This window comes from Hirundo rustica, chromosome 26 (genome assembly GCF_015227805.2).
Source record: "Hirundo rustica isolate bHirRus1 chromosome 26, bHirRus1.pri.v3, whole genome shotgun sequence".
Lineage (NCBI taxonomy): Eukaryota > Metazoa > Chordata > Aves > Passeriformes > Hirundinidae > Hirundo > Hirundo rustica.
This window is the reverse complement of record NC_053475.1, coordinates 3800220-3819637: the sequence shown is the minus strand read 5'-3', so window position 1 is coordinate 3819637 and position 19418 is coordinate 3800220. Positions and strand designations below refer to the sequence as shown.

The window sequence follows — 19418 nt, the reverse complement described above, 5'->3', positions numbered from 1 at the left end:
GGGTCTTAATTAAAATAAGTCTTCATGAAGTTTCCTCAATACACAAGGAAGTATCTGAACAAGACCTGAGGTCTCCAGGTGAGAGGGGCTGGTTGCATTAACAGACTTCCAAACAAAAGGAACCTCTGTGTGACTGTATTGGGAGCAGGAGATGAATAAAGAGTTGGGAGAACTCTCCAACTCTGCATTTCAGAGTGAATTATGTAGGAGAATTTATATAGGAAATGCTTCAGCCTGCAGGATTGCAGAGTGAGAGCACTTCAGGGAGCTACTGCTGTAACCTCTGGAACACAACCCCATTTTCCCTGGCCCTTAGGATCCCACAGAAGAGCAGAACAAACAACCCCCAAACAAAGGGTCCCACCTGGATGCTGGCGCTGTGGTTGGGCATCCCCGAGGACAGGGAGATCAGAACTGAAACAGAGACACAAACTCCAGTCAGTATTTCTGTGCTGGGAACGACTGCAGCAACACCACCTGACAGCCCACACCAAGCTCAGCCCTCAGGGAAAGGTGCTAGATTATTGTTTGTCTGGACTTTTGGGGGTCTGGAGGGAGGACACAAGGTTGTGACATGAACTTGTAGTTTCATATACCGTAACAGCAATAATAAGAGGGCAAGAAAAAAACGTGTAAAAGTGGAAACAGCTGCAACAGCCAGGTTAAAGCAGCTCTTCTTTGCTCTCACTATGATTTATTTCACTGACATCGTGTAGCAGTCAAGGTTGTTAATATGGCAGCAGCTACTGTACAGCTGAATTTTTAATTGTGCACTTTCCTAATGCAATGGGATGCAGCAAGGGATCCTGGAGTTTAATGTGATTAGATTGGAGCTTTAATCAAGCCAGCCATTGTTGATGATATGGGACACCTGAAAGCTCTGGCAGCACACAGCCCCACTGCAGAAAGGGTGGCTCACCCTGGTGACTGCTGCTGGCACAGCACAACCCAGCTGTACCTGAGCAGTGCCACGTGCTGCCCTCCGGCCCTGCAGGGAAGCTGTGCTGGACACTGTCACCTCCAGAGCTGCCAGGTGTTCCTCTGGCGTTCCTGGGCTTGTTTGCTGGCTCCAAGTCTGACATCACCACCCCTGAGGTGACCTGGGTGGGTGAATTCTCCCTCTACCCACAGGATGACCCCACGGGATCTCAGGGAAGCCGTTCCCATCCACAGTGGAATTACTCTGTGTGTTATTTTCCCTCCCATCACGACACCTTGTTTCCCTGGAGGAATACACAGTGAGTGACAGATCTCTCTTCCCTCTCTGAACTGACCCAGCACAGCGAGTTCTGCACCATTATCCAAAGTACCCACAGGAGACAGACAGGCCAACTGTGAATGTCAATAACCCTCTGCTCCACACTCTGATCGGAAAAGTGCCAAGCCTGAGCTGCAGTACTGTGTTACCCCTTTCTGCCTTTGTTTTCTCTCACCCTCCTAGTTATGGAGTTCATCTCCCTTCCCCAGAAACTGAAACTGCCAATCAGTAACTCCAATTGCCCCCTCTGAGGAATTACACCCCATTTTTAAACTGCGAAGTTGCAAAATTTTAAAAAAAGAAAAAGCCTGATCCATCATCACATAAGAAAACTTGGCAAAGAGACATCACTCTTGTTTTAATTCAATTGCTGCTGGTATATTTTGTAGTTGTAGCAACATTTAGAATCTGGCATATAAATAATCTCATTGTCTGTACCCGGTTTCAGCCTTCAGCAAACACAACACAGCTGTAGTGACTGTGCCTCACCCACTGACAACAAAGGATTTCAGCCCCACAGTAACACAAAGTTTGCCAGGAGACTTACTGCATTATAAAATACTTTAAGTTAAAGAAAAAAGGTTTACAGATGGTGTTAGTTGATGACAAAGTTCATCACGTTTTTTTTTTTTCTAGGTTCCAAGTTTCAGTTCTCACCTGCTATTACTGTGTTCACACATTCATATAAGAGAGACATGGCTGAGGTGCTGAAACAGAAATCAAGTACATTAAATAAGGAATAAACCAGCACATTTTCAAGAGTTGTCAGCACTATCTTGGAGCTAGTTAACACCTTGAACTTCAAAAGACATTGTCAACATTCTGCTCCATATCCCTTCAAACAGATGAAATGATTCTCACTTAAAAATTGTTGGGGGGAGGAATTTTTAAACAAATGTTTAAAAACCCAAAAACCTCCCCGGAAAAGGAGCAAGTAAGAGGACTGTGACACAAGGAATATGAAAGGAAGTGGTTACTTGAATTCCAGCACCAGTCACAAAATACTGAAGCAATCTTGTCCTAGAATCAAATTAAATCCTCTGCCCAAGGTCAAAAATTCATGACAAGGCAGATGGAGAAGCTAAAGTCTCTCTCCAAGCGAGTCACACCCCAGCAGCAGAGGCTTGGGATGCAGAACACCCATTTCCAGTGTCTGATAGCCCCCAAACCCAAATTCAAGGCTGCTTGTGCCAGCTGAACACACAGACAATGCAGTTCTGATTATTGCAGAGGTCCCTACAAAGCCTGATCTGTACAAGAGGGAAACGAGAACCTCCCAAGGCCCAAAGGTGCAGGCTCCCAGTGCAGGAGCACAGCTCTGGAGGCAGCAGCACAGTGATGCCCTGAGGGTCAGCCTGGGATGCTGAGAACCAACACCAACACTTCTGCTCCCTGGGCACTTGGTGGGACAGCTCAGAGTGCTGTGACTCATTGTGAGAACCAAAATGACTGAATGAAGAGCAAGCCAAAGGGGATTCAGTCCTCACAATGCAGGATTACTGATGTGGGAGCTGGGGAGAGGAGGTAGGATTGTCCATCTTCCTGCTTTTCTGGTGGGTTTTATCTGTTTTTTACTGCTGACAGCTCCCTGGAGATACCCCAATGCTGCTTCGCTCTGAGCCTGCCTTAAAGGAATATGAGGATGGACAGAAATCATCTGGCTAAAGCTGCTCTCAAGGCTGCACAGATATCTGCTTAAAACCTTGCTCTGTCACATAAAAAGAAAAACTTTTTCCCTCAACAACTCTTGCATAAGATCACACTTCCTCTTCATAACTGGGGGAATCCATGTACTCCCTTCCAAGGCATCCATTTCCTAATTTCAGTTCAGAATTAGAACTGCTACACCACCACAAACCAGCATTAACAAGGGACAAGGAAATAACATCAACTTTATTTAATCTACATTTAGAACATATATACTATAAGAAACTCTTTCAAAACACATCTGAGCTGCCAAATGTATGAGAAAGAGTTTTAATATATTCCTTGTCACACTGCTGTGGTGGGTAAGGCACTCCCAAAAGTCAGGAATCAAATGTGTGAGGTGAGCAGGAGAGGCAAATACACAGCTGAGCCTTTTCTAAGCCAGGGTTTTTTATACATTCTCCACAGTCATCTCTGGCTTGAGAAGCAGTGAAAGGAAAGCAAATTGCTCCAATTTTCATGCGTCCTTTGGAGGAATTCATGCTGACAGTCAGACACCCCGAGATTTTCCTTTAAGGTATTTTACCTCAGGTTTCTTAGAAACAAGCCTGATCTAAGATTATCTTTTGATACTTGAAGGCAATATACCAGAAGTCAAGAAAAAGTTATAAAATGCATCCTCACCCCAGATAGTGACCCACCCACCAGGTGCTTCCCCAGACCTGACTGAACAAAGCAGGATCTGTCACATACCTGTGGATGAGGTTGGTCAGGGGCTCAATCAGTTTCTTTCCCAGTCTTGGTTCTAATGGAGTAAGAGCACCAAACTATTCAAAGAGAAGAAAACTGAGTTAATAGCTGCCTTTCAATAGCCTCAAAACATTATGCAAATTACAGCTCACTGTATTTAAACCAAGCTATATTAACATAATTTTTCTCTTTGGTTAAATTCACAAGCATCAGAAGATATTCCTGGTTTCTTTTTATTCAGATTGAATGGTAACTATGCCTCCCAGCAAGAAATAAATTTTCACACCCAAGGTAATTTAACGAGAACCCTAATCCTGTAAATAAAAAGCAGAATACTTGCCAGTTTTATAATTTTAATGAGAACCCAATTATTGGTCGATGACGTCATCAACTTGAAGAAGAGCGGAGCAAGGGAAAGGTAATTTTTGGGATTGCGTCGAGCCAGCTCACAAATAACATTTACTGCAGCAGACTGCACACCTGGGGAAAACAAGGGGGAGAAGCACAAATCCCATCAATGCCTTCATTGTAATTGAAGTTTCTGGTGCAGAACCCCCACAGCAAAAGCAGCTGAAGCTTCAGACCTGTGTGTTCAATGGTTTGGCCTCATTCCCAACCCTGAGGCAGTAAAGTAAATACAGGAATGCAAAAGCAAACTGAGAAAGGGTTTTATTTAATTCTGGCTATTTTCTAATATAGCAGCAAGCCAGTATCTGCTTTGGGTCCAGCATGACAAAAACCAGCACACTGCCACATCCCTGCCCTGGACAGCGGAGAGCTGGTTGTGGGACACAGACAACACACTCAATAATCACCCACCAGAAAGCTTCCAGTCACTCTTGACTTCTCTGACATGCATTATTTAAAAACGTTTAAATACAAAAGAAAAATAACAATTCCTTAAACGATCTGACTGGACACGTTCACTCCCTTCTCATTGCTCAGCCTCTTACATGGGTTGTTGTCAGTTTGGAATGTTTTAGTCTAGACAGGCTGGGTGTCCTAGCAGAGAGCAATCCTTCTCTCCACAAAGCACAACAGGCAATTTCTTCCTCTCCCTGCAGGTGAGGGATTTTGCTTTCTTTAATAACATTGTCCCTGGAAGATGAATATTCCATGCCCACAATAGAACAGTCCAGGAAATGCAATTAAATTTCTCTCTGTAATAGCAGATACAAATCAAGTGGAGATCAGATACACATGCACAGAATTCCTAAAACAAGCGTTTTGGTGCAGTGAGGGAACATCAGCACCTCCTGAAGACTGAGCAAAAATGTGAATATGATACAGAGCAAGTGCAGATTTCCTGTGCTGCTGCTGACCTGCCCTGACAGGCCCAAAGAGCAGTCTGGACTCAAATAAATAGAAAACACACTAAGGGATGTAAAATGATTTTAACTGTGTCCACTGCAAGACAATAGCTGCAGCTGGCTAAAAAAGCACGGGAAGTAACAAAAACAGAACCCCAAACCCTGAAATCAACTGTACTATTTTCAAAAGCTAAGTTCAGTAAGCAACAAATGAGGAAACTTTAAGCTGCTTTGTCCATTAAGGTTTAACCCACTGATACATTTTCAGTAGCACTGGGTTTGAAGAAATGAACATTTTAAAGAACACATTTTTAATATGGCAACACCTGTCAAAACTCTATGCTCACCTACCCTGACACAGGTGAGTCAGTGCCCAAAAGATGATTACAGCATTTTTCATGTATTTTTTTCTCCACAAGCTCTACAAGCACATGGACTTCCACACGTGGGAGCAGAAGGAATTCACTAAAATCCACTCACCAGGATCTGGATCTTCAAGTTTCTCTTTAAGGCGAGGAAATGCAGGACGGAGGGACTCTGGGTACTTCAAAAAAACTTTGTACATGATTAACACTGCCTTCTTCCTGATGTAAGGCTTTGTGTGAGACATCTGTAAACAAAGCAACTGCAGTCAGGCTCTGAGCACATCCATGCCTCCAGAGCTCCTGTGCTCACTCCTGTCACTGAAGCTCTTCCTGGGAGACTCAACTGCTTTTTGAAAACTCAGCTTTGAGGCGAGAGCAAAACACTGTTGTTTACCACCAAAACTAATTAATATATTTTAGAGTGATCCTCTGTATCTAACTAAGGTCTGTAAAAGCTCCCCAGAACCTCCACAAGAATGAAACAGCAGTTTGCACATGTATCAGTTCTAAATTTAGACTATTTACCAGATTTAACAACTTAAGATTCTAGAATTATAGAAAGTTATTTCAACCCTATCAACTCACCAACGTCATGATGTCATTTGCCAAGTCCCTGGCAAGATCTGGAGTAACAAAACAGGACAAGCCAGTCAGTGCAACTCCAGTATCATACTGGTTAGGGCTACTCAGATCCTAAAAAAAGAGAAACACGCTCAAAAATTTAAGATCACACAGGTTGTCAAGAAACTGTTTCCTCAGACTAATTTTATTCATTCAACATAAATGAAGCAGAGCTTCTGCTTCATGGGAATATTTATATATCAACTACTAACACCTACTGAAGTACAGCCAGCCTGGGGTTTAATAATGGGCACAAGGAACCATAATTAAACAAGAGATGGATGACTGCAACATAAAAGCAATCGGAGAGATCGCACCTTGGAGGTGTTTTGGGAATGGAAATAGTTTTTAAACACTCATTACATTTGAAGTAATTATATTTAAAGTCCTAAAAAGCTGGTATTAAACACTAACCCTGCTAAGTCCAATTCCAAGTGCCATCAACTTCACTGGGAACAAGCACTCTTGAGGGAGTGGTGTCCCACCCTAATCTAGTAGAGAAATGAGATTATTCCTCTCCCGAGCTGCTGGCAGCACCACAACTTCCAGTCCACAAAGACAGGACACAAATTACGTGTGTGGAACACATTTACTGGTCAATTTTCCTTGGATCTATCTGTAGTACGTTTCCTACCCAGCCCTCCAGAGTCCTTCAGGTCTTTCTAAGCTTAAGTCACTTAACTGTAGTAAAATTAATCTCTGAGTATGTTCCAGTACAGACTGTAAATTGTGTATCAAGAAACACAAACATGAAGAAGCTGCACAGAGCATCCCCACATGGACTGCTGAATTAAGAGTCCAGATTCACGTGGGCACTGAAGCTGCTTCAGGAGAGCTAAACATAGTCAGGCCTTTGGGGTTCTGTGCCATTTAAATTGCATCTCATTTAAAAACCTGCTGCAGGTGGTGGGAAATTAAAGTCTGCTTTAAGGGTAATGCAATCTACTTCTTTAGGAGCAAAAAACTGCAACTCATCCTGGCTTGAATGTATCTTGAGAACTCATAAATCCTTCAAATCTCAAGTGCTTGGATCAATGAAACATGAAAAGGAATAGAGATAGATGCTTTTAAGTAAAAACTTGGGCATGAAGTGGAAGTAGCCAGCAAATTATTGAAATTCAGTAAAATAAAATATCCATAATAAAGACAATAGATATTCACATTCAGCACCGCATAGTTCAAAAGACAAAGGGAAAAGCACTAGTTCTTTAGGGTATAACATCCCATTGCTCTTTAAGAAAGGAAAACACATTTTAGTTCCTTATATGGTAAAAATGCAGGCACATCTTGTACTGGATCAGTCAAGTTTTAAAGCAGTGATACTTAAAAAATGAGAGTTAAGAGCTTTAAAAAAATATCTGTAACTTCAAGAATGGAAAAACTATGCAGCAAACCAGTAACTCTAAGCGCTCAAGCTCTATGAAGACGAATACACACGTGGGTACAGAATACAGAACAAAACTTTCCTTACACTTCACCATTTTTACACCCAATTCTACCAGAGAAGTCAAAGTCTGATCTGGAATTACAGACAAAAAGAGCCCTCACAAGTAGAAATGTTGTAGAGACATGTCACTCCTGAGCCACTGCTCATTTTACTTCAGGAATGGGGACATTTTTGCTGCCTGATACATTCTTATAAGCACTGCCTAGAGACCAGCAAAGTTATTTCTGTCACCATTCTCTGCGCTGAACAAACACAGAGCTGGTATGAGACAGCACAGGGAGGGCTGTGCACAGCTCCTGAGTGTTTCATTAATCCCTCAGTTTGTGGAATGACAGCAGGCTGCAAATCAAGAACTCTGCTTAAACACCTCTACATTGCTAACGGAGAAACACTTGGTAGAGATGTGAAAGCACAAATAGGGAGAGAATCTAAGAAAAAATGAAGAACTGAGCATTTACCTTTCGGATCTGATTAGTTGTCAACATAATGACATCAGTCCCTTCATGAAAGCACTGGGAGGCAGCCAGGTAACCAATGCGCTGGGAAAAGGCAAGGAGGAAAACAAAGTTTGTTTTTAAAGTCAACTCAGTCAATGTTTAGGTGGAAAACAACTTTACAAGCAGTATTAAAAAGATGAATGAGTAGGTTTGTGTAACCAAAGAGGCATGAGATGGTTCTCTAGAAAAGTGGTTTATAACAAGAAAGAATAAATTCAGACAAGTAATGTTCTACTGCTAATTTATCTGTCTTAGGGATAATAAAACCACCTCCACCTTCTCCATTTTGTTACAACACAGTTCAGTGACCATAAAGCTATAGAAATAAGGTGGGATTGTCTACTGTGTTAATTTTGTCTGTGTTGGCTCCTGAGTTTCAGGTACAAAGCCCCATTTGGAAATCATTCCTTAGAAAGTGAGATTCCACCCTGTTTGGTGAAAAAGGTCTGCAAGAGAACATGAAACAAATCTTTCGAGAAAAATTATAAAACTATTACAAAATAAAAAATAGCTGCTACTAGGAATCTCAGGAGGTCCTCACATAAAAATACTCTGGCTTTTCACAAAAGCTATCTGTCCTTGGCCAGGACAGCTGCATTTACAGAGAACTCACCTTGAATGTAAACTTGGAAGCACTCATAACTTCAATAATGTTGAAAGCAGCCCAACTGATGTCATAGCCCAGCATCTGTAACTGTGAGCAGAGAAGCCAAGATAAACTTCTGAAATCAGAGACTCAAGAAAACAGGACAAGACACCTCCCAAAACTGAAGATGCAACAGGAGTCTGAAAATGATGCTGTAAGACATCACAGGTTTATGTGCAATGTTACACTGCACCACTCACAGTAAGTGAAAGACATCACAAGTTTTAAACAGTTTGCATTAATTCCAGGGTGCCCAGAGCAGCTGTGGCTGCCCCTGGATTCCGGGCAGTGCCCAAGGTCAGGATGGACAGGGCTTGGAGCAGTCTGGGACAGCAGAAGGTGCCGCTGCCCATGGCAGGGCTGGCACTGGATGAGCTTTAAGGTCTCCTCAAATCCAAATCATTCTGTGATTCTATGATATGCAGTTATACAAGCATTGGTGTGAAGAGTTTTCTTCTTGGTTTTTTTTTTTTAATAAAAACCATAGTAAAGCCACAGAAAGAACTCTTTACCAAAATTTGTCTTATCCTTGTCAACAAAGGACTGAGCAAAGAGAAACCAACCTAGTTTCAAGCGCTCATGTCACTATGTCGTCAGAACCAATCCAGTTGAAAACAATTTCTTTTAATTTGCTTTAAATGAGATTCACTTCCTGACCCATCACAATAAAATCCAATTGTACCAAACAGAGCAGAAATGTGCAGCCTCTGATGTTAGAGAGCTGGGGGAGCACTGTCCCCACAGCCTGCACTTAGAGCAGTCCAGGGACAGCAGGCATCCAGCCTTGAGGCTGTCTCCAAATCAGCAGGAAAGAACAAAATCCAGCTGCAATTCCACGGGATCCCAGCAAGACACTCACGTAGGTCAGTTTGCAGACTGCGTTTGCCTTCACTGCGATGTTGTCCTGCTTCAGCTCCTGCTTGATCTCGTCGATGCACTGTGAGATGTATTTTGCCTGAAGAAAACAAAAAAAAAAATTCGAGCTCTGTTACCAGTTTCTCAAGTTTCCAGCATGTTGGTGGGGAGGAGCAGCAGAACTCAGCATTTGCAAGCGCCAATCTCACACACAACTTAGTAAGCACTTAATTCTGACAAAATTACTTATTAAAAAGAACCACCACAATTCTGTTACAAAACCAAAAGTATGAAATGTTTCTTTGGTGGTTGTCCCTTCTGCTCTCCCCAACAATTACACCACTCACTCCAAAGCTCTAGATTCAAAAATCTGCAAAGATGAAGTTGTTCAATGGAGACTGAGTAGGCAGAGGTCAGAACAAAACCAGAGTTCACCCTGCCCCCAGAGGGATGTCAGAGAACAGCCGCTCATTACGTGACAAGAAGAAACTGCCAAACACTGTTAACAGCCCACAAATGAAAGGTGACCGATGAAAACACGCTGAGCTGCCCCACTTTTGGACATGCTGCCAATGATGACACTCTGGGTGTGCACCCACAACGCTCCCCGTGCCTGAAGGGACCCAGCACAAGGCTTGGATGGGACACAGGTGCTTCCTAGATCCCCCCAGCCATGGAAAGTTCCATGGAAAGTCATGAACCCCCTCTCTGGTTCTCAACTAACATGAGCCTTTTTGCCATTCACACATTTAATAATAACAGTTATTTGTATGAATTTCTCAGCAATTCAAAGAGCCAAATGTCACAATGTTTACCTTCACATCTTTCCAAGCAATCACATCTGTGCTTGTGGGAAGGATGTGGCAAACATGTGATTTAAAATTATCTGTACAGATTTTACTTCATAAGCAGAATTTGCTCAGCCCAAGATTCTTCCAGTTCACAATTATTATTTAAGTACTGAAAGCATCTGCTACAGGAATCATGAAAATTTAAATGCAAAGAAATAATCTCTTTTTGAAGCCACGCGTGCACCAAGGTATTTCACATTCCTAACTGCCAGAGGAACCAGGTCAGAACCTGATTACCTAATCCCTGCCTGAATACCACCACCTTCCTCCAAAATTATATTTTCAGCATAGGAGTCTACAGGCCTGACTTTAATCAACATTTTTTCCCCTTTACATTAACTTTTGTGTATTAATGCAACCATTTTTTAGTCTTTTACAAATGTCCCGGAGTGACACTCACTATTCAAGTCACAAGAGTTTGCTGCTAGAAACAGTGTGTGGAGAATGGATGGGAGCAGCCCTGGGAGAGGGACTGGGGGTGTTGGTGGGGAGAGGCTCAGGCTGCCCCGGCCATGGGCACTGACCCCAGAAACCCCCCTGTGCTGGGCTGAGCCCCCAGCGTGGGCAGCAGGGGAGGGGGGATTCTGCCCCTCTGCCCACCCAGGTGAGACCCCAGCTGCAGAGCTGCCCCAGCCCTGGGGAACAACAGCAGGAGCACGTGGAGCTGCTGGAGCCAGGGCAGAGGAGGCACAGAGCTGCTGCAAGGGCTGGAGCCCCTCTGCTCTGGGGCCAGCCTGGGAGAGCTCAGCAGACAAATGAATGAGAACTTGAAGGAATTTAAGATATTCCTAAATGCCTGTGTTTGGGATAGAAATACTGTCCTTACAGTGGGAATATTCATGTTAAGGGAGGGCACTGTAAACACCAAACAACCCTCTCCTGTACACAGATCCCTTCTGTTCTACTGGATACAGGTGAGTGGATTGCATCTGCCAAAATTGGAGATGGCGTCACCTCCAAACATTTAACAATGTAGTGACCAGGGGATTTTGCCCAGAAGCAGATTTGGGATTCTAAACCATTCACCTAACAGCGATTCAGGTCCCAACAACTCACACAGGAAGTTTAAACTCTTGAGTATAAACTAAAAAAAACCCTTCTGAGAGCAGAAAATAAATACTTCAAAGATGCTGAAAGAGTGACTTACACAACATGCAACTGATCTACAAATATATTGTACTTGGCCTTGAATATTTTATACCCACAGAGGAGCACTCTGGAACAGCGTCACAGAATCCTTCCCGCGTGTATCTTGTTGCAGAAGAACACTGACACACAGATTCTGAGTCTTTACATCCATAACCAAAAGCCTCACTTATTTCCCACTGCATCTATCCCCAAACTATTCAAACATTAGCTTAAGCTTCCTGGCAACCTCTTCAGAGTTGAGCACAACTCACGGTGTGAGCAGGAGGGGGGAAAAAATAAGAATACAGGGAAGTTCAGCAGTGCCCAGCCCGGCACAGTGAAACACAAGCTCCAAAGTCACCAGCCCCAACATCCCACAGGTAAATAAATCCCTGCCTACCAGTTAGTCCAGCCTCTGGAAAAGCATATTACAGAACTCAGAATCAGATCTGCAACTGAAAAAAAAGGGATTAGAGAGAGCAGAAAGGAGTTCTTCCAAAACACTCCAAGGAATGGCAGGCACTATATATAGAAAGCTTTACAGGATCAGCAGGTATTAACTTTTTGTTAATCCTGTGGAGCAGCACTGCCGTGAATGAGCAATATGAGGAAAACTGATCTATTCAGTCTCTCTCCTAAATCTGAAAGCCAAGCACCACGCCCAGCTGGATCTGCTGCCACATTTCACACCCACAGAGCTGGGAGGGAACCCAGAGGCGGGAGAGGATCCTTAGTGAGGCTCTGGCTGGTGGAACGCTGACCTGGGCATGCACAGGACCCGCAGGTCCTGCACCAAAGCGCTTTCCACTGATATCCACAGCCCTCAGTGCAGCCCATGAGCTGCTCAGTGGGGTCACACCAGACAGCAAAAGGGAGAACAACCACTTGATGCAATGAAAAAAATTGTAGTCACTCAGCAAGGCCTAAATATTTGAGAGAAAAAAAACCTCACAACCGAATTTACACAGTGACACAGCAAAGAATCTTACCCAGCATCAATTACATATTTGCATAAATCCTTCTAATATAGGAATTTCCTAGTGTGGTAATTAAAAATAAATATTTCCCAGGATAAAACCAACTCAGTTTTTCCTTAAATGCTTTTGAGGCCCCATGAATCACAAAACCATTAAGGTTGAAAAAGCCCTCTAGGATCAACAAGTTCAACAGCTGCTAATCCAGCACTGCCATGTTCATCACCAAAACATGCCCCCAAATGACACATCCACATTTTTTCTGAACGCTTCCAGGGACGGTGACTCCATGACTGCCCTGGGCAGCCCGTTCCAATGCTTGGCCACATTTTCTATGAAGCAATTTTTCCCAATATCAAATCTAAACTTTCCCTGGCACAACTTCAAACAGTTCCCTCTCCTCCTGTCCCTGTTCCCTGGGAGCACAGCCCGACCCCCCCGGCTGTCCCCTCCCGTCAGGAGTTGTGCAGAGCCACAAGGGCCCCCTGAGCCTCCTTTTCTCCAGGCTGAGCCCCTTTCCAGCTCCCTCAGCCCCTCCTGGGGCTCCAGACCCTGCCCAGCTCCCTCAGCTGCTCCTCACCACTCTTGTGCTCTAGTCCCTGCCCTGGACAAGCTCCAGCCCCTCAATGTCTTTTTATCATGTGGGGCCCAAACCTGACCCCAGGATTCAAGATGGGGCAACAGCAGTGCCAAGAGTTCATTTATGCTCCCATTAAGCATTCATCACAATATCAATACATTTCTTAGCTCATAATTCCTTACTAATTCCGTGACAGTGTAATTTGCAACTTTTGTGTTGATGGCTCACGCATTCTAGCCAGTTTGACTGAGGAGCATTTCTAAGCCCCAACATTTACAGAGCTGTGGATGTGCCCAGCCAGATGCCCTGAGGGAGCCAGGCACTGCCCGGCAGCCCCTCGGGCAGGGTGGTGAGGACAGGCAGAGCCATGAGGCACAGGAACCCTCTCAGGAGGAAGAGTGGCAACAGGGGCAGAGCTCTGCCAGCAGCAGAGCTGAAGCCTCTGAGAGCAGCAGGCAAGGAGCTGAGGATCTCTTTTATCCTGCTAGGCCGCCAAGTGGGAAAGGAGCCTTCCCAGCCTCGGTGGAAAAGGTCCTTAATGAAATGCTATAGCAACCACTCTGGTAATTGTTCTGTCTCCCAAGGAGCATTACAGGAACACGCCCGGAGCAGCTCAGCTAAAACCCAAGTGCAGCCTGCAGATGTGAGCAGCGAGTACTCAACAAAGCCGTGAGAGCAGCACAGCCACAAGTGCACTTCTCAAAGCATGGCACCAACGAGAAGCTGGAACATTTTATGTCCATTAACAAAATACAAAAGCTGTTTTTTAAAACAAGCCCAAATTCCTCAAGAATTCCAAGATCTCACCTAGAAAATATGTGCATTTAATGAACGTGAGTGGCTAAAATAAGAAAGAAAGCATCGTGAATCAAAGACACAGTCCCTTTGAAATGGAAGGAGGAAGGGGAGAGTGGGTCATGGTAAGAAGCCAAAAATATAATTTTCTAGGATTTTTCATTTCCCGGCCATGTTTTTTGACTTAACTTTGAAAAACACTAAAGCTTTATTCCAAGCCCAGACAGAACTTGGGGTTTGCTGACAATTTCAGAGATGCTCACAAAAGCCTTATCTTTCTCAAGCAAGCAGATAAAAAAAAACCCCACTAATCTGTATGACAATTACATTCCTAAGAAATGTGATTCTCCATGCTGTACTTTCTTTCAGTACTTGACAGAAACACACTAACGACTGGAATGGAGATCACTGCAGAACGTTTATATTAAATTTAATCGTGTAAACTACTCATTTCCAGTAGTCTTTAAGAAGCTGTATTTTCATTTCAGCCACAAACCATCTTCTAAACCCAAGAGTAGACAGACTCACATTTCTACCACTTGGGTTGCAACCCAGCAAACCAAATGCTCTTGATTTGAGATTCAAACCTATCACTGCAACATCCAGATGAAAGAGCAAAATGTCAGTGAACATTAGTTCCTATTTCTCTTGGGTTAAATACTGTGTTTTAAGGAAAGAATTATTAACAGCAAATGCCACAAGGAGCAAGGTATTTTCTGATACGTCTGAAATTACACCAAGGTAAAACAGAAATGTTTAGAATACTTAGGTAATAAAAATAAATAAGCACAAAATGTAACATTTCTTCTGTTTTATGCACTAGGACTTTGAGACAAACTCCGTGAGATCACGCTGAGCACAAGCACATGATGGTCTCACATGAGAGGAAGATGCCCGCTGCTGCAACTTTGCAATGGGACCAAGATGCTCAACAGCAAAGGCAGTTACACCACAGGCACCTTGTGGAGGTGAAGGGACTTTCAGATCTGTTCATGCTTCAGGCAGCAGATCCCATTTCCAGCACAACACAGATCAGCTGCCAGCTCCTGACTTGGACAGAAGGCTGGGAGGAAGTATTTACCACTTGCCAGGCTTCTCTCAAACCCCCAAAAGCAGCACCTGATGTCAAACACCACTGAACCAGTCAGAACACCTCCAGCGTTTGCAGTACCTGGACACGTTGTACCATGACAGTACTGAATGAATCAACTGAAGTAACAGACAAGGGCATTAAAGAGCAAAATGTGCTGCTTTCTACTGACTTGGACACAGCATTAGAGATCAAGACACTACACAATCATTTCCATAAAAATACTGTATTATTTAACTACTGTAGAAAAAGCTATTTGAGATAAATAACAGGATCTTTTGTTAAGGCTACTCCATGGCTGGATAGAAAGAATTCCAAGGCACGTGTTCCCACACATGCTCCTCACAAGTAACTTCACCAAAACCATGGCAAAGCAGCTGAGCACAGAACAGAGAGGCAGCAGTGATGGGAAGCTGAACAATGTTCATCTGGATGGATTTGCAGCAGCCGGAGTCCAGCAGGGCAGAGAGCACTCAGCTGCAACAAAGGGCTCAGGAAGGCATTTCCATACAGCCAAGCTTATCTTTCACTCAGCTGTTGATAAACAGCATTGCTGTACATGTCTTCACAAGCCTTAGTTTTGTCCTTGCTACCCAGCTTTCCAGGGATTTACTGGCTCATCCTCAGGCAGGCTAAAGATGCCAGCCCAACGTACTGCCCTGAGAGACAACACCAGAGGCACGAGGTTCTGCTGGTTCATTTGATGCAGACTTCTATTTTATTTATTAGAAACACGATGCATTACCCACTGCCCCCTTGTCTGGTACAAGCACAGTGAGATCACAGGACTCCTTGGCCAAAGAACACAGAGGAAGGAATGCAAAAAGTTGGATTACAGTTTTTCCTTTTGTTAATGTTTGCTGAAGTTACACACATCAACTGAAATCTGGCATGATGCATGCACGCATCCATCCTAAAGTGACTCATAAGCCAATTAAAACCTTTGAACCTTATTCTAAAAATTCAGAGAAACGCTATCCATGCAACTACTGTGCACCAATTTCAGGGCAGATACTCAACCCCAGACCAACCACTACAGCCCTTAAGGCACCGCAGAAAAACATTCAGGATCTTCTGCACAGGCCTGTAACACAAAGATCAGATTTCAAGAACGAAAGAGCTGTAGAGCTGCAGCTGCTTCTCCAAAGTGACTGCAATCACCTGCAGCATCCCTCCAAGCGCTGGGGTGTTCTGGCAATTCCCTATGGTCAGCTCCTCTTTGGTGGCTTACCCAAAGACAATTCAGGATTTCACACTGAAATGCCCACAGAAGGGCACTGATGCAGGAAGCTGGAGCTACATGAAGCATCCTGGCCCCCTCCCAGGTGGGCAGTGCCAAGATCACTGCTGGCACCTTGGGAATCAGGAAAGTGGCAATCAGCAAGCCCCAAACACCGGTAAATCAGTAAGCAGGCAGCAGCAGCAAGGGTCTAGAGATGTCCCTTAATTATCTCCAGTCTGATCAGTCCCTTAATATAAGCACATCTCAAGTCTGATCACAGCATTTGTTAATTTAATTGCACAGCAATTAAACAATCCTCAGGGGTCTGTGCTGTCTAAAGCATATCTGAGCAGACAACTTTTAAGCCTGGAGAGATGTGTCAGATAAAAGTGCTCATCCTTGCAAATACAAGATGTACCCAAATTTTATTTTTACATTACTATGCAAAAAGCTATGCAAGTGTTTTTACAGTAGATTTTTTCAACTTGCTTGTTCCAGACATCTCTGTGCAGTTTCAGGCTCTGATAAAGGCAGGCTTCATTGAAGCACATGCTTTGTTGGATGCATAGGAAACAGCCACTTCCTCCTAAGGAACTAAAGTAGTGATTGTTGCTGAGACTCAGATGACTGAAGCAGATCAGGGAGAAACCAAAAAAAGACGCTTAATGACGTATTAATACCAAATAAAAATGTGACACAGGAAATACTACAAAGATCTAACTCTGATTCACGCACAGCTGTGAGTACTTTGCAGTTATGGAAAGGTAGGGAGGACAATGAAGAAAAAGATGGCTCATGGCCACTCCTGACTTCTTAAATTCAGCACAAATATTTGTGCAATTAAAGTAAGTTTGTTCACCTCCTCCCTACTGTACAATCACACCACTCACACTAAACAAACTTCCACTCTCAAGGCTGGAGCTGATTAAAACAGTGATCCACTTGGGGCAATGTAATTTATACAGCTTTGCCATAAAGATTGGGCCAACCAGAAGAAAGTTTCAGCATTCCCACATTGACACCTCCCTCCATTTATACACCTTCCAACACGGGGATTTCTCGGGGGAAGTTGTGAGGTTTGAACATCTAGGTCATCATGGATATAAAAATAAAAAAAGAAACAGCTAATACTAAAACCAGCACTCAGCTATGGAGTGTACAAACTGACTGCTCAGCCTGCTGGGCAGTGACTGAGGGGGAGCTGGTAGGAATCAAACATTCCTAATACCCAGATACACTCAGGATTCTAAAGGGCTCACTTATTTCACTTACTTTGAACATTTGCTTCTTATTTAAAAAACCCCACTCAACCACCTTTCTAAGCTACTAAACACTACCACCACCAATGTTATTTTCTGCAACTTCTACCCTATTCAAATATTTTTATCCTTCCTGACGCCTGGATTTTAGCAGATTCCCCCTTAGATGATGAAGCATTTCAATTTCTCAGCGTGAATGATCAGCAGTCTTTAATAACCGAATGAACACAAATACCTCCTTGTAACCAGTCCCATGACTTGGTTCTTTCTGGTGCCTGTCGTGTTTTGCCGCCCTTCACAGGGCGCCAGGAATGGGATGGACTCCCAAGAACACATCCAAGTGAAAAACCTAAAGGTGCTGTCTGTACACAAATGTATTCTCTAACCCACGCTGTGGAGGAAGAGGTTTTCGGTCACTTTCATGGACACCAATGGCAAGAAATCACAAAAAGCTCCATTTTCTGCACTCAGCACTGGGACAAAGATCTGCATCAAAGAAGCACCAAATAAACAACTCCCTGCAATTGATCACAGTGCAGAAATGTATTTGTGTCCATATTTTACTTTGATTTTTCTGGCTGTTTTTCCCCTGGCCTCACTAAAGGTACAGTGGATGGTCACTCTGTTTCTTAGGTACCAGACAGCTCTTCCTCTCCCCCAGACCTGCCTGGGCACAATATTTACTCCCACATGTGCCAGTGCAGATCTGTTCAGAGCATTTCAAACCCTCAGCAGAGACAGCTATAAAATGATCAGGACTGGGAACAAAGCTATTATCCCCACTTACGCCACAGTCAATTAAGTAATATTTAATACAGCAGAAAGCAAGAAGCTAATGAAAGGCAGCACTAATGCAAAGCCTCAGCTGCTCCTGCCTGTAATCACAGAACAAGCCCACATCTTGGCTCGTGTTCCATGCTCCAGGCCCTTTGTGTCCGTGACACAGCAGGTAAGGCAGGACACCACACTGGGCCTCACAGGCCAGTCCCACACTGGTTTCTCACCCAGTGGTGTGAGGTCCTTATCCAACCGTCTCTGTGTATTGTTTCTCTTTCCGACTTTGTCTTTCCCAGTGATTCACACACGCGAAGAATTAACAATAGCAACTCCAGATCCACTTGGAAGTGGGTGGAATAATGAGCTGCCTTCAAAGATATCAACATGTATCTGACACACAGTAACTGATCGAGCAGCAGTGCCTGAAAGAGCTGTCTGTCATCAATGAACTGCACTGCCCAGCAGTTGGTCTGCTCTTTCAGGCACCAACAAGCTGTTTAGCATCCCTCAAAATTCCCTGATTACGTTCCATCCCACATCCTTTACCATCAAATACTAATATTGCACCAGTGGCCATCAGAAGCCACAGCATGAGTAGGCCTTCAGCCTCACTGAGGACAGGCTGAGCCCAGAAGGGTTTTGTGATGTGAAAAAATTCCTCAAAACTTCTCACATCATCATTTCATCTGAAAATGTGTCAGAGAAGATGCTGGAAACCAGCAGTGGAACACAGCAGCCCTTTATGTAGGGGGAAAAGCTTTTTTAACAAGTGTCCTGTCCTCGTGTAACACTCAGTGAACAGCAAGAAGCCACTGCCAGGCTGGAAAGCCCAGGCTGACAGTAAAACACACATTTCACAGCATGACACACAGTGCTCCTCCCATTTAGCATTATATTAGTAACTGAAAGTAATTTTTCCCCCAACCAGCAGCACTGTTTGTTCCTTTCAACCTTCCACAACAGTTTAAGTGTAAACCAGCAATGAGATACTTTACCACCCAACACCACAGACAGAAAATGGGAATTTTTCAATATGATTTTTCCTGGAAATATCGATTACCAAAACCACAAAGGGCTAATACTGGCACACACAGCAGAGTCTTTGAGGAAAGAGGGGGACAATTTTCTCATATTATAAGAGAAGTGCACATGTATTTTGTACAGGACTTTTTAATCCCTTCTCTCTCCTTAAGTGTTCTGCAGTAAATCAAAGACACCTGAAAGAGAGGGCTACTGTCTGAGTGAGCCTAAGCACACTCATTAATATCTGTTTCTGTTACTTTATAATTTCAGTTTTATAAAGCAACATCTCACATCAGCATCTGACAGGAGCTTCCTTGTTGGGA

General features: G+C 43.7%; 1 protein-coding gene across 2 annotated transcripts in view; it reads right to left on the bottom strand.

Annotated features, from left to right (window-relative positions):
* The window catches only part of AP3D1 (adaptor related protein complex 3 subunit delta 1), a 40659-nt gene that overhangs the window by 17620 nt on the left and 3621 nt on the right, over nucleotides 1-19418 (bottom strand). For both annotated transcript variants that reach the window (XM_040086890.2, XM_040086891.2), the window contains exons 2-10: nucleotides 9401-9496; nucleotides 8509-8589; nucleotides 7857-7937; nucleotides 5916-6023; nucleotides 5446-5575; nucleotides 3996-4135; nucleotides 3659-3732; nucleotides 1916-1965; nucleotides 365-414 (exon numbers count right to left, since the gene is read on the bottom strand). In XM_040086890.2, coding sequence (XP_039942824.1) covers nucleotides 365-414; nucleotides 1916-1965; nucleotides 3659-3732; nucleotides 3996-4135; nucleotides 5446-5575; nucleotides 5916-6023; nucleotides 7857-7937; nucleotides 8509-8589; nucleotides 9401-9496 — 810 coding nt within the window. The remainder of the gene's footprint in view (nucleotides 1-364; nucleotides 415-1915; nucleotides 1966-3658; nucleotides 3733-3995; nucleotides 4136-5445; nucleotides 5576-5915; nucleotides 6024-7856; nucleotides 7938-8508; nucleotides 8590-9400; nucleotides 9497-19418) is intronic.